General features: G+C 41.5%; 1 protein-coding gene across 1 annotated transcript in view; it reads right to left on the bottom strand.

Annotated features, from left to right (window-relative positions):
• Csmd1 (CUB and Sushi multiple domains 1) overlaps positions 1 to 14,962 on the bottom strand; it is a 1,354,421-nt gene that overhangs the window by 12,200 nt on the left and 1,327,259 nt on the right. Inside the window, exons 61-68 of the mRNA XM_052162855.1 lie at positions 14,401 to 14,574; positions 12,741 to 12,814; positions 9,876 to 9,987; positions 8,008 to 8,187; positions 6,738 to 6,782; positions 3,629 to 3,790; positions 847 to 959; positions 51 to 138 (exon numbers count right to left, since the gene is read on the bottom strand). Coding sequence (XP_052018815.1) covers positions 51 to 138; positions 847 to 959; positions 3,629 to 3,790; positions 6,738 to 6,782; positions 8,008 to 8,187; positions 9,876 to 9,987; positions 12,741 to 12,814; positions 14,401 to 14,574 — 948 coding nt within the window. The remainder of the gene's footprint in view (positions 1 to 50; positions 139 to 846; positions 960 to 3,628; positions 3,791 to 6,737; positions 6,783 to 8,007; positions 8,188 to 9,875; positions 9,988 to 12,740; positions 12,815 to 14,400; positions 14,575 to 14,962) is intronic.

The following is a 14,962-nucleotide window of genomic DNA, read 5'->3' on the forward strand; positions in this document are numbered from 1 at the left end:
TTAACCTTTGCCTTATACAAATAAACAAACAAAAAAATAGGTAAGTTTACCTTGTCTTTCCAGCTTGAACTTCCCGAAATCTTTTCCATGTATATCACCCTGAAAGGAGAATCCTCCTCTCTCAAGTCCTGAGGATACCTAGTATGCAGGGAAATGGGGCAAGGCAGGAGGAGGAGAAGGAGAAAACTCAGTCATCTAAAGAAAACCGTTAACACTAAGATTTAGATATTGCATGCCCAGAGTGGAATTTTCCCTATCTCCTTCTCATGATATAAGTAAACTGATAATCAGTACAGAGTTAAAGGTCAAGTAATATAGGGAGCGTCATGATGCTAGCTTAATCCTGGCATTATCATCCATTCTAAAGGGTCCCAGCACACCAACCATACTCTGTGAATTCAATTTGATGAGCTCCGTCCCAGAGAATATCATGTGAGGCTGTGAAACCTAGTCAGCTACTTAAGCCACAGGAGATGGCTAACTCGCAGAGAAAGGCACTAAGTGGAAAGAGCTAGCTTTTTCTGTTCATTGATCCCGATTTTGGAACCTTCAGAGCATTTTCTAGGTGTGAGGGTTGTGGATTAGCAGAGCCTAACTTAGACTGAAGAACCTGTTTGTCTTCAGCAGCAAGAATCCCTTAACTCTGGGCCAACTTATTTATCTCAGAGATTTGGTGGTTGCCTCTATCAAGTAATGTGGTACAGCGCCCATGCTTTGGGGGTACCTTCTGAGTTTTTGAGGGATAGACAGTGTTTGCCCTGCCCACAAGTCTCAGTGGATCATGAACTCCTCTGCACAGACCTGAAAGTGAGAGGACCATGTGAAAATTTTTATGAAACTACTTACGTAACCATCGAGTCCCCAGTTGTCATTTTCAAACTTGCTTACAAAAATATCTGCTGGGCCTTTAATATGAAAGGCTTTCAGAAGCAGGTGGGCCTCTTCCTTCTTGTAGACCCCTGAAAAAAAATGGTACAGTTGTCAGCCCTACCCTGTGGGAGTCAAGAGTCAATGACTCAGCCATTAACCCATCCGATAAGGAGCAGGCATAGTAGGGCATCATGACATAGGCAACAGAACATTTAAATACAAGTTTTATTTTGAAGATCGAGCCTCAGTATCTTTACCACTGTGAGGGTTGGGGGAACCATTTCTTATTCAAGTCCTTGAAAGAATCCTTCTTAAGCAGATATAACCCATTGAACTAAACTCAACACCACTCTCCAATAAAAAAAAATAATATGAACTCAAACCTGCAGATGCACAGAGCCATCATTTTCATTTATATTGTATTTGTTTCTAAAGACAGGGGTGTATAGCGAAAACAGACCAAAACTCTAGTTCAAAACTCAGCTCCTTCTCGAGATGGCTTGCCCTGTTCATAGGAAAGCATCACAGTGGGGGCATTTATAGCGGTCACACACACAGACAGGCAGAGGGTACAAAATATCTGTACCTGTGAGCTACATCTGCACAGAGATAGCTGTGGTGCTGCCCAGAAAGATGTTGATGAAAATGCCTTGCCCCCTCAATAAGGGCCTCACCAAAGGAGGAATAGACAACCATAGACACTAAGCAAAGAGTACTGAACCTGTCACATCCCACAGGTAGAAAGGATGCAGGTCTAGGAGGCAAAATGCATAACGTGGCATAGTAAATGGACAAATTCAAGATCAGTTCCCCAGAGAAGCGAATCTTAGCATCCTATGACTAAGTTCCACCCACAGACACCCAAGCGGGAGGGATGCTCTGCCAGTGGACAAGAGACTGTCTGAGCCTAGCTCTGGGCAGTGCACTTCCTACCATATACAATGCTGTGATGTTTTTTTTTCATGCATTTAACTTCCAAACCTTTGAACTTAGCTACAAGCTGCAGAGAGAGATAATAAATCTATCTTCATGACATTTTTTTTATGTTTAAAAAAAGCAACAAGAATGGGAAATGTCATATATCCAGCAAGTTCCCCATAGATATTATTTCATTCCTGCCTCTGGCTATTCCCCTTTAGATACCCCACAGTGGGAAGCCTGAGTATCCCTGGATTTAAACCCCTCTCAGGTCCAGACCATTGAATTCCCAACACTAGTCCATAGAGATAAAGGGTTTATATGCTGTTGGGTTATATTCTCCCTTCCACCTCTCCCCTTCCCTCCATACTCCCCCCCCCCAATGTGTGCATGTGCATGTGCAGGAGAGCTTACTTGTCCATTCATAAATGTAAGCTAGAAGTTAATGTCAGATATCTTCCTCTGTTATTCTTCAACTTGATGCTGAGACAGAGTTCATCATTGAACCTGGAGCCCACTTATTTGTCTAGTGTGAATGCTTTCTGGAAAAGCCCTGGGATCCTCCTACCTGTGACTGCTGGTGTTAGGGTTAATGCATATGCCACCACACAGAGACTTTTTTCACGAGTGCTAGGGAACTGAAGTCAGGTCCTTATGCTGAGCAGTAAAAGCTTTACCCACTGAACCAGCATGCCAGGCCTATACCGGAGAACTTCACTGAAGAAAAAAGATACCAAATTCCCAATTCTATGAAGAGTAAGACTAAGGAATTTAAATACTTAAAAATTTCATATGGGTTTGGTATAATGGTGGACTCACAGCAGAAGGGAGGCAGAGGCCTGGTCTACAGAGTCTGTGATAGAGAGAGACCCTGTCTCAGAAAAAAAAAATCCAAAACTCCTTAGTCTCTTTTATTAATGATGTATTTTTAGAAATTCAATATAAATAATTTGCTCACTAAGATGGGTTGGACATTTCTACTCATAGCATTGAGTCATTCAAAACAAGTTTAAGCTTTACAAAGTTGACCAGAGACAAAATACGTCTTTATAAGAAGTGGGTAGCAAAAATTATTCTGCAATGTAGGCATGGCGGCTCAAATCCTTAGTCTCAGCACAGAGTAGACCGGTAAGAAGTTCCCTGCAAGTTTGAGGCTAGCCTGGTCTACGTCCTGATTTCTGGGTTATCAGTGGCAACATATCAGATCCTCATCTATACAAAATTACAGCAGATGTGCACATGATTTGACTATCCTTATTGGTTACTGATCTACGCTGGGGTTAGATGGTTTAGCACAAAGCTTGGCTCTTCCTATTGCCCACCAGGGCACTTGTGAAAGTTATTTGATTCTTCCTCGGACTGAATATGGGACCGAGTCTCTCTTTACTTATCTTTCTTGCTCTTTCCTTTTGTCTTCAAAGGACATGGCATAAAGTTCTTACATCACAGCATCCATGTAAAAATAAAAACAATACTGCTGCCTGCAGGTGCTTGAAGTAGGTCTGACACTTAAGTTAGAGCCTCCTGTGTCATTCATGTCTTATATCAACCTTTGGGTGACAAAACTCATAAGGGACATGCCAGTCAAGAAATAAGACACCCAAACAACTTAATCTAGAGCCATTAAGTTGTAGATTATAAATGGGGGATTTGTAATTTAATATTTCATAGTTGTAATTTTGAGAAAGAAAATGATGTCCCATTTCTCTATTAGCTCTATAATCCTTGGAAAGAAAAACAGGAACAGACCAGGGGCATTTAGAACTGCAATAGTGTTCAATGTAGGCAAATCCCACACCACCTTAGTAAGAAAAATGTGCTGTGAGGTCCTCTCACCTACCTGTCAGCTCCAACTGCACCTGTGAGGCGGCAGTGAAGGTCGCATTGACCTTGCTGCTCGCTGCATTGAACCAGTCCACAGTGAGAGTCGCAGGCTGTCTCTTTCCTAGATATTCATAATATCCTTTCCATACTGAGTTGATGAAAAATACATCAGAAGGAACTGTTGGTGGAAATAGGGAAAGATCGGCATTAAGACGGGCACAGGCATGCAATCTAGACATTTTTTTTTTTTTTTAATGCAAGAAGACCCAAGACTTCCTGGGGAAGAAGCACAGCTAAGGACCATGTAAAACCCAGGGTGACCTTGACTACTGTGCTCTGAGTGTGCACAGTACAGCAAAAGAACAGGAAGACCAGGGACGTGGCAGTTGGGGAGGCTCACACTGCTCTTTGGGAAGTTATTAAGAAGCACGGGTATGCCAGATACAGACGGATCAGTGAATTGGTTCTCCCAGTAGTGCATTAGTTTTAGCCATTTTAGCCGGTAAGAGATGCTCTCGCCTGACCCCTGACTACCCTTCCCTGTAGATGGGAAGTAACTATCATTTCCCTGCAGATTTACTCTGGCAGCCATGGAAAATCTGGGGGAAATGACACTAGCAGTCTGTCAGGAACCCCCACTCCCCACAAATTGACACTTAACAATATTTGATGACTCCTGCCTTGAGAAGAGGTGTATACCCATAGCTTCTACCCTATGCTAATTTCTATGGGAAAAAATTGTCTAATGTTCATTTGAAAGGCAGCATGAAAATTTCAGCTGGCCCCTTTCTATATGTTGCTTAAATACAGACACAAAAGGGACAGGGAGTCAGTCTGTTTTTAATATAAAATTCCTCTGCCATGGGGATATGCATAAATGTAATTGGGATATTTTCTTAGGTTTCTTTAATGGCTATTATGCATATTAAATTTGGGGTTTTACATCTCCCTGGCAATGGTAATGTTTAAATTCCTGTCTTTCTGATAATATTAATATAAAACTGAACAGCACAATACCCTGTAAATTCCCAACCATGTTAGTACCAAGACTCTTGGTGCTCTCTGCCTCACAACATATCTCTATTACTTAATTAGATAAAGTCAACTGTAGGAAGCATGGGTTTCCACAATGTTAGAGTTGTGGTGAGAAATATTTATTTCTCTGTAAACATATCACCTTTAGCAAATCTAATGATGTGACAAATGGTGATGACATAATAGGCACACAAACACCTATGTGACAGACATTGGTGATGTTACAGACACACAGATGCTACTGTGGCTGATGGTGATGTCACAGGCACCTATTTGATAAATGATGGTGATGCTGTAGACACACAGATGTCTACTGATGGATGATGGTGATGGTACAGGCACACAATGCCTACATCCATGCTTTCCCTTTCACTCTCACTGAACATCTTCCTATCTCACTAGACCATCCAAGTCTACAGAAACAAGACTAGCAAATTAATCATCATGGAACAATCCAATCTGACAGCTCCCTGTGACTTGGGTATACCCAACTTATTGATAAAGATAAGAATGGCATAAAGTTAAATTAGTAAAAATCTGATGTGTATCAGCACAAGTATTTAAGATACTTGTAAATAACCAATATTAAACATTTCTATTTATAAATGGCCTTAAGAAAACTCATTTTAACTAAAACACATAAAGTACCTTACTTTATTGTACTTAAATTGTCTCTAAAGTAACCATTTACTCCTTAGAATCTGTATGCTTGGCTGAAGACATTGATGTGTATGATCCAACTATTGCCCCCGAGCTACCACTGTGGTTGCATTACTTTGACAGGACAGCCTGGCTGTGTAGAATTAAGAAGAACCAGGGGCTTGGACCATATCTCAATTTCTGAGTTGAACTATGATCATTAATCTTGAAAGAAATGCCTTCACTTGGGCTCCTTCTCATTCCACTATTTCACTGCTGGCCTTGTGCAAGAATAAGTCAAGGATTAGGTTGCTAAACTGTAGTATATTATACCATGGCCCAAAATTGGTTTAATTAGCACTCCCCTTTAGAGCGAGGGATAAAAGGCCCATTGATGTTAACTTTTGTACCCATAAAGGTGCTTATAGCTATTTCAACATCTACAACACAAAGTTGGCAAATAGAAATCAGGGTGAAAGTCTACAATGACAAAAGCATATTATGTTTAGTTCCCCAGAAGTAAGTGTTGCCTTGCACAGTGCTGGCTTTGTCATTGATTTATAAGTTATACTTAAAGTAACTCAAAAGATCAAAGTATATTTTTATTTCTCCTGTGTAGAGCAGAGAGAGACCCCCTACTCCCACTGGTAGGTATTTTCCTCATCTGAGATTTAAAGGAGTAGGTAGCATTTTTTGAACTATCAGTCTTAACACACAGCCTTCCAGGTAGATTCTGAAATCAAATTTTATATCCAAGAAACTAGGGTTAAATCTGAATATGCAAAAACACTAGTCAAGTCATTTTGTATATTTACAAAGTTTTACTATTTCTGGTTAACAGCAAAGTCAAACATGACTTAAAAAACAAAACTTGGGGATACATTTTGTTCATTCAAAGCACATTTAAATTTCTAACACAGATCCTGTATGCAGATGGTTTCCAACTGTGATACGTTCCCCCAGGAACAGCATGGCATCAATTTGGATTCTACATGTGACTCATTTAGCAAGGCACCATATAGGATGGCAGGCTATAACTTTCATTCTGGAAGACAGAGGATACCTGAGTTATGGAGATACTGGAAAAAATAGGGCTCCACATTTGAACTGCTCAAATAACAACCTTCAAGCTGTCAAATGCCTTATGTGTGTTAACTCCCTCGAGGAGGGGGATTGCAACCCGATTTATAAGGCTCTCCATCATATCACATGTGGGCTCAAAATGCCCAGTCTGTCTTCTAATGAAGCCCTGTGGTCACACCAAAGGCTTCTGTGGTGGTGGTGACATTCTACTAATAAGCTGTTAGAGTCATGGATAGAGATGTGTGCAGGTGTGGTGCTTTACGGTGGACCAACAGATTGAGAAATTTAAATTCTAAAAATCATTTCACTGTGCAGGACTGAGAACAAATGAGTTTGATTGAAAGCTAGAACTCTTCTGGTATACAAACCTGGAGTTTTAGTAACTGTTTCATTAACTTCTCTCACTCCTTTACCTACAAGTAAAAAGACAAATTATCATTTGCAAAAACATTTATTTTGGGGGGGGGGGAATCAGGTTGAAAAAAAAATGTCAAACTGAAGCAACTCTCCTTTCTCTGGATTCTTAAAAATGTACAAAATGTAAGTATTGTATGCATAAACACTTCAGACCCAGGTGTACCCAGCACGATCTCCTTGTGTTTGTAGAAATGCTGAGCTCAGTGGTTAGCCCCGTGTTCATGCCTCTAGCATGGAGGTTCACACTAAAGGTGCTACAACAGAGAGCCTTGCAAATGAGGGTGGCCAAGGGGGCCTTCCTGAGAGCTTCTGAGTGGACCTCGCCTCCACCAGCAGGAACTATCCCAAGTTAGGAAAATGTCACAATCCCTCATTACCTGATCCCGCCAAACCTGCAGATTTATAAGTTAATATTAAAGAATGACAACACTGTCTCCCCGTACATTGCTGAATCTGGTTAAAGTTAGATTTCTAAGCCCTCAGTTTCTATAGCATTATATTAAACTTCAAGTTATTTTCTAAATGTTTCTTCTCCTCTAATAGTGGTAATGAATGAGACTCTAAGTTAGACCTGTCAAACAATGTGCTCCAGGGAATTCAAGGTGAAGTTGGGTACCTTGGTACTCTGACATGTCTGCACCCATTCCCCAGGGATTGTCATACAGGGTGTTCTGGGTCAGACACTGGTGGCTTTTCTCATCAGCTGCAACTAAGACTCCCCTTAGTAAACATGTGCATCTGTGAGTGTTTAAAGCACTGTTTCCATGCTAACTGCATCTGCAATTTTCAATAGTAGAATCAATATCAATAATACAAAAATGGGAGTCTCGCCACCCAACTCATTGTGGTCTTAAAAAATAATACAGGATGTTTTGCATATGCCCAGACTGTTGATGGCATTGACTGACTCATCTCATTTTAAAACAAAGTGTTTTCTGATATTATAACATATTTTGCTTTTTAACTCAATGTTTTTCATCATCTAAAAACCATTTCTTTGTAGCTTGCAGTTCAGTTAGTAACAAAGTCTACTCATCTGTTTAATCCTGATCCTTGTTTTAGACACTTACTGTGCACACATCCAAACACACAGAGCCCAGACACTGTGAAGCATGGACAGCAGGTCACTGTTGTTCCATCACAACGTCTCTTGAGGGTCTCTTGACCTGCACACTAGCCTGACCACAGGGGCAGCTCTTCACACCTGGACCAGGGACTTACTTTTACAAACAGGTGACTTTCCTGTCCATTTCATATCAGCTTTACACGTCCTATGTTCAGATCCACCAGCAAGGAAAAATCCAGGATGGCAGGTGTAGACTAAAGTGTAGCCAAAAGCTGGAAGGTCGATGGCTCTCACATCTGCATGCGCTGGGGTCTCTGGCTGCCGACAGGCATGGGCTGAAAAGGCATTTAGTCCATTAAAAAGCAATGGGGCTCTCTGTAAAACGACTGCATTACACATGTCCATAGGAACTAATAGAGGAGATATCTATAGAAAGTTAGGAAGTTAAGGATTACATATATGAGAAATATGTACATATATATATTACATATATAACATATATAAATCTGTATGTATGCATATACATATATGTGCATAATTATATACATTAATTTATAGGACAGAGTCTAACTTTGATTAAAAAACAGAAATAGTAAGACATAATACAAGAGAAATAATATATTATTTCTTAGCGTGGGGCTGGAGAGATGGCTAGGTGTTTTGGAGCACTTGCCACTTTCCTAGAGGACTGAAGTTGCTGCCAACGCTCATGTCAGATGGCTCACAACTTCCTAGCAACCCAGCTCCAGGGATCTGGCCCCTTCTCCTAGTCTCTGTGCACACCCCACACCTGTAGCAATACTCATAGATGTGGATGAATAAAAGTGAAAATAAATTTTTAAAATCCTTAGTAACCAATAACACAAATGAGCTAACATATGTGGACCAGCGTATATTAAGATATATGCTTGTCAGGTGACATCCGTCTATATTGTATAGCTAAATGAATGTTAGATTTTGACATGTTTTAGAAGTTTATTTATAAAATTGTAAGTTCTTATTTCTTTAAAAATATAATTTGGGAAGAAATGGAGTTGGAATACTCATGTGCTACCACAAATAATCTTGTTTTATAAAATCCACACATGTCTTCAGTCAAGGCCTTGGAAAATGGTCATTAAATAAACTACAGCTATGGATTTAGTTGTTTTTAAGCATTGTCAATTGTTCACATTTTAGAAAATTTCCAACCTTTATACCTTCACTACAGCAAGGATCGTAATACACATGTGCACACCATAGTGTGTGGTTACATGACTGTGTACACATACCTACATAACTTGTCCACATAACTGAGTAGGAAGGTAAACTATGTCAGCTTTGAAATAAGTGCACAATGATGATTCTGACAAAACACACACACACACACACACACAACAAACCCCACCTTGCCTGCCATCACAACAGCTTTCCACAGCATTCAGCTAATACTTTTATGCTCACCATAGGAAGGGTTGCCTAATGTACGCCGCGGGTGGCATGAATCATTTAGTTCAACTTCCTTACAGCCCTTTCTCATGATTGAATCACAAAGTAAAACTTACTCCATCCGTTACTGCTCAATGTCTATGGCTACACTACCATGCTGAGGTCACACACTGTCTCCTGCTCATTCCTTGATCCAGTAAATGGAATGTAAAAACATAAGGATGGATGGCCAAAGGCTCGGGGATCTTCTGCCCAACGGTGATAAATTTGACATCACTTCTTGCCTTGGGTTTCTGGCATTTGCCTCATATCCCCTGAGAACCTAGTTTCCTGTCATCTGTTGCCTCATTCTGCCTGGTGCTCCCCAGTAGTTTCTAATATATCAGATCTTGGGTTTGAAAATTATCATCATCACCAAGTCCTCAGCCTTGTTCTTCAGACTCATCTAGGAACTTGGGAGCATTTTGAGAGATGTACAAATTTGGAGTCAGAGAATGAAAATTAAACAGCCACACTTCTCTTCACAGCTTCCCTGGGAGGTGAGCTCATTGTAGACACTTGGAAATGAGTCTGTGAAGGAAGAACCGGGACTTACGTATGCACTCTGTCTGGATCCCGCTCCATGTGAGGTTTGCAAGGCAGGTCCGTGTCGTGGAGCCTTGGATATGGTAACCCTTTCTACATCTGAAGAACACAGTGCTTCCAACCTGAGGAGAAAAGTAACAGGGCTGCAGAGGAAGAACAGGACCCAGTACCAAGGGAGGTGTGGCCATCACCTTTGTTACTGAGCATTTGTGAGGATCAGCACATCACTTCTAGATGCATGGCAAAGCATCACACTCAAAAGAGATTATATGCTATATTCTAGGGACCAAAGAGGAGGGAACAGGAGCAGGATCTAACATTCAATATAGTTAATTTGGGGTGGTGGTGATAGAATATGTTTTAGCATGGTGACAAATGCCTGCAACTCAGGAAGCTGAGACAGGAGGATTGTGCATATTGAGTTTCGGGTCAGCTTGGGCTATAGGTTGCACCCCTGTCTCAAACGACAAATGCAAACACATGTGGACTTTCTTTCCATAATTTCTGAAGTCTCCCTCTTGCATTTATGCCTATTAGTTGACACCACAAGCAGCACCACAGGGACCTGCTTTTTGTAAGACTCTAGAGGACTCCTAGCACTCCCTGCTTGTATGTTCCTGGGATGCATCAAAACTCAGTGTGTCACGATCTGTGAACCATGCCAGTTACCCGAGCATCTTCCTCATCTGTCTTCCTCTTCATCTGGAGGCTTTGCTTGTGCCTTAGCACTCTGTTTGCCTTATAGTCCTTTCCACACAGGAACCTTGTTCTGGGACCTTGCCCTGAGCCAAAGTCAATGGCCACTCAGTGCTAGAGCTCCTTCCTTATTCTTTCTCCTGCTCCTACCCTAAGCAGGGGAGATTTCTAGAAAGCCAGAGTTCTCTTGGACAATGACATACGATCATGCTCTGCATATACCTAGGATGTACACTTTTCATACCTGGAACATAAACATAGGTGTGAGAAAGAACCAGCTGCCAGGAGAAAGCTATTTGCTGTGGGGCGGCTCTGCTGGGGCCTGCTGCACACACACACACAGCATTCCTTCTGTGCCAATCAAGAGTCCAAGGATTTTAATATTCATCTTCCTGAAGCTCAGAGATTTTTAAACTGTCCTTTGTCTTCTTATGAATATTAGCGTGCACCATTCCTTATCCCTGGCCCCACTGGAGGATTTGGGGAAATTTATAATTAAAACCATAAAAACCCAGCTTGCATGTTGAATGAGAGATAGGTTGGGGGTGGGGAGGTACACTCTGAGCATGTGATAAAGTAGACATAGGAATGTATAACCTAAGAAAAACAAATATGTCTGAAGTTCTTTTCAAGAACTGGTACCAATTGGAGAGAAATAACACCCTGCTCCCTTCCTAGCAGGAAGGGTTTCTTCCAGATATGACCTCTCAAAACTTCCTGGTGACACACTGATGGAATTCATCAGTAGGAAGAGAAAGAGAGACTTGGCATTTTCTGGCAGAAGAAATCACAGAGAGCCTGTTCAGGACAGCAGCTTCAGCCTGATAAGGTAAGGGACCTGAGTGTGTACCTTACCTGGACTGTGACTATATGAGACAGGGCTGACTAGATAATTGCAACTACTCTCTCCACTTAGGCAGTTTGCCTAGTGCAAGTGGAACCTCCCAGAACTTGAAGGGGTCCTTCCTGGAGGTGGTATTTCAGCACACAGCTCAAGAAAAATAAACATCTCCTTCTAATAAAAGACAAAGGAGCGCCTAGGGGAGGAAGCTTCTCCCAGGTGTACCCTTAGCTATAAAAGGCCATGCCTCTATCTTTTAAAAGATAGTGAAGCACATTGTTGTTTGTCTTTAAAGCTATGTCTCCAACTTTATTAGCATCTTATGTGGATCTAAGGGATGTGGTTACCTCTACCTTCTCTGTGACTGTAAGTTGTGCCCAGGTAGGCTTAGAAATGCTGAAAACTGTGGTGACCAATAGGAATCAGGCTTTCATTTCCAAGGTGAGCCACTGAGAATGATATCCATTTATATCCCAAAGTCCCAGTAATCTGCAACTGAACACTCAATATCAGAAGGCATTTATCTGAAGCCTGAGGCCATACTGGGGTCATAATACAAACTGTGCTAAAATCATCTCATCTACTGTAAGAATTATTCTGTGGGATACCAAAGAGATGGGATAAGGAAGGGCAAGGAAAGCTGGACACACTCCAGCGCTCCTGAGAGAAGGGATGAAGCAGTCGAGGGAAAAGACTTTCATCCTAAATTGGTGATGTTATTCACTTGAAAAGAGCAAACACATCTAACATGGGGTGTCAGAGTGATGTCACAGAGGCCAGATGTCACTTGAGGGAAGCATACTTAGGATAGCTTGTGCTTGCCATATCAAATTCATCATCTTCCATTTGAATTGTTTTCCCACTAACTGTGGTAGTAACTCACATCATAAATAAAGCAGAAGGACACCCTGAAGTGAACTGCTTGTGCCAACAATCAAGGTACTTTACATAATCATATAGAGACCAGATACCATGACAAAGCTTGGTGTGGGGTCTGGGACACATTTCTTCTGGTTTGGCTTTTCTTTCTGAAAATGTGTGTCATTTTTCTAGCTCTATCTAGTCCTCAAATGGAGTTTTTCTTATGTGTTGGTAGCAAGTCACCTGAATTGATAATTATCCTTTTTGTCACTAAACCAAAGGGACTGAGTAATGTGTGCTGCCCAGTGAAAATTAATATAGCTGTTGGCGCAAGGCTAACAGATATGTCCACAGACTTGTGTGTAGAAGTCCTGGATGAATGGATTATCTATGCAAAAGCTGTGATATGAATAAGCGAAGGGATATAGCAATGTACACATATGATTGTCATCAGCTAGGTGACAAGAGGAGAAGTACCTCATATCCTTTAGAGCTATTCTGAATTCCGAAGTGGGGAGTGCCGGGGTCTGGGCAGGCGGTGTGTGCTGGATCTGCAATTGACAATTAAAAATAAATTATAACACCTTTATTGAAAGATCTTGCAAATGTAGAAAATGTTTTCAAAATGCATATATTTTATATGAATTGTTAGAGTAAGTGGCTGCCGCCTTTATCTCCTTGGGCACCTTTGATTTTGATTTTTTAAGTAGATTTGCATATTCACATCTAGTCTGCATATTTGCACTTATTTGAGAATTGGCCTTTCTTCCCTACTCCCTGCTGTAAGTCCCTCTGAGGACAGACACTTGATCTTAATATTCAAATCTCTCTAATCATTTTCTACTCTGATCTTTTGGACTCCACAGCTTTACTTCCTTTCCACCACAATTGGTCTTACATGTTAGTCCTTGCTTTTTTTGGGGGGGTGGGGATAAATTTTTCTTTAGTTTTAAAAATGAGAAACATATGAGACATAAATGGAGAAGTGGCTACATTGTTGCTGATCCGAGTTGCTTATTCAGAATAACACAGACACTGTTTTAATTTTTTTTCCCCTAGATCGACTGAGAAGTCTGAGGAAGGAAGACATTTAAGTGCTCTCTGGCATGAAGCACTTAAAGCCCAAATGGCACAAAATATTCCCAGACTTGGAATAAAAAGTTTCATGGAAATTATTTCTAATGCTATCTTTAGTTTTAGGTATAAGCAATATGATTTCCTAGGAAATTTCCCAGGCTCAAGCTATTAATTGCTTTACTGTAAATTTGCATTAGAGTTTCATTAAAAGTGGGTGGTCAGTATTAACTCACAATAATTGCCTCCTTGCTAATGGGTATGGTTGCTAGGACATGACAATAACTGTGCCATTCAGAGCACTCTTTCCCAAGTGTCAGAGCTGTAAACTAAGCTGGTTCAGAGATGCTCAAGTGGGAAAGAATCTGTTAACATTATCAGCTGGCTTCTGCCTCAGTTTACAAGGCTTGTAGGAGGCTGAATTTCATTTAGTTGTGTTGGTAATGGTCACTTCGACCAGGTCCTTGCACAGGATTGTAGTAGGGTAAAGGGCTGAGGCTACTTCCCAGTTTGAAAACCTACCAATCCCTGATTCTTCAAACCCACCAATCCCAGAGCCTGAAATTCTACTAATTTCTGAGCCCCCAAACACACCACACCAATCCCTCAGCTCCCACCTCCCTGAGCTTGGCTTGAATTCTCATCAATCCCTAACCTGGAAGTTTCCACCCTAAAAACCCCTCCCTACCAAAAAAAAACAAAAAACAAACAAACCAACCAACCTTAATAAGCCTGTCTCCTGCTCAGTTCAAGGTTGCTTCTTGCTGGAGCAGAGACAGCCACCCTCTTGTGTCTTTCCCAGTAAATCTTTTGTGTGAGGTTTGTTGTGTGGTATCCATCCCTTGACATCTGATTGGAGCATAGCTTTCCCTTCAGAGTTCTAATACTTCCATAGAGGGGACCTTCTCCCTGAGAGCTGTAACACTTCCACTGGGGAAGCCTATCCCCCCAGAGTGTGGCTCCTAGGGACACCATCTATGACAGTCACAACCGAGCCTCTGTAGTAACAGCTCCTCCTTCCGCAGCCTCCCCTGCACCCACAGCTGTGCCAGTAGCACGTTACCTATACACGTGGGCTGAATGCCACTCCACACCCCATCGGCCTGGCAGGTTCTCCTGGAGGACCCCACTAACACAAACGGGGGTTTGCACTGGATGAAGACCTCAGACTTATAGGTGAAGCTTTTCCCACTGAGCCGTCCTTCTGCCGGAGTGCCAGGATCACCACAGAACACAGCTGGAGAAGAAACAGGCCATGTCAGCATCTCTGGACCTGGCTCACCTATTAAACCTGTTTAGATCCTTTGGAGTCTTCAGATTCTGCACACTCCTAAGGAAAAGGCACTGTGATAGCTAACATTATGTTGATGGCTAACTTATGTTTAAAAGTTTAAAATCTCTGTGCTTAAGAGAACTGTAAAGCAAAATTAGACCTCCAACTATTGAGGGATATTAACGGTTAAATTTTTCACTGACCTGTTCTGCTTCTGTAAATAAGCTTTGCCCTGTCTAACCTTCTGCTTGCAGAAACAAATTGTAACTTTGTATTCTTTGTGTTTATAAACCCATGGACTTAGGTGGCTGGGCAGGATCTGAACAAATGTCTCCTCTTTGTTAGATTTTGT

Source organism: Apodemus sylvaticus, chromosome 18, assembly GCF_947179515.1.
Source record: "Apodemus sylvaticus chromosome 18, mApoSyl1.1, whole genome shotgun sequence".
NCBI classification, from domain to species: domain Eukaryota; kingdom Metazoa; phylum Chordata; class Mammalia; order Rodentia; family Muridae; genus Apodemus; species Apodemus sylvaticus.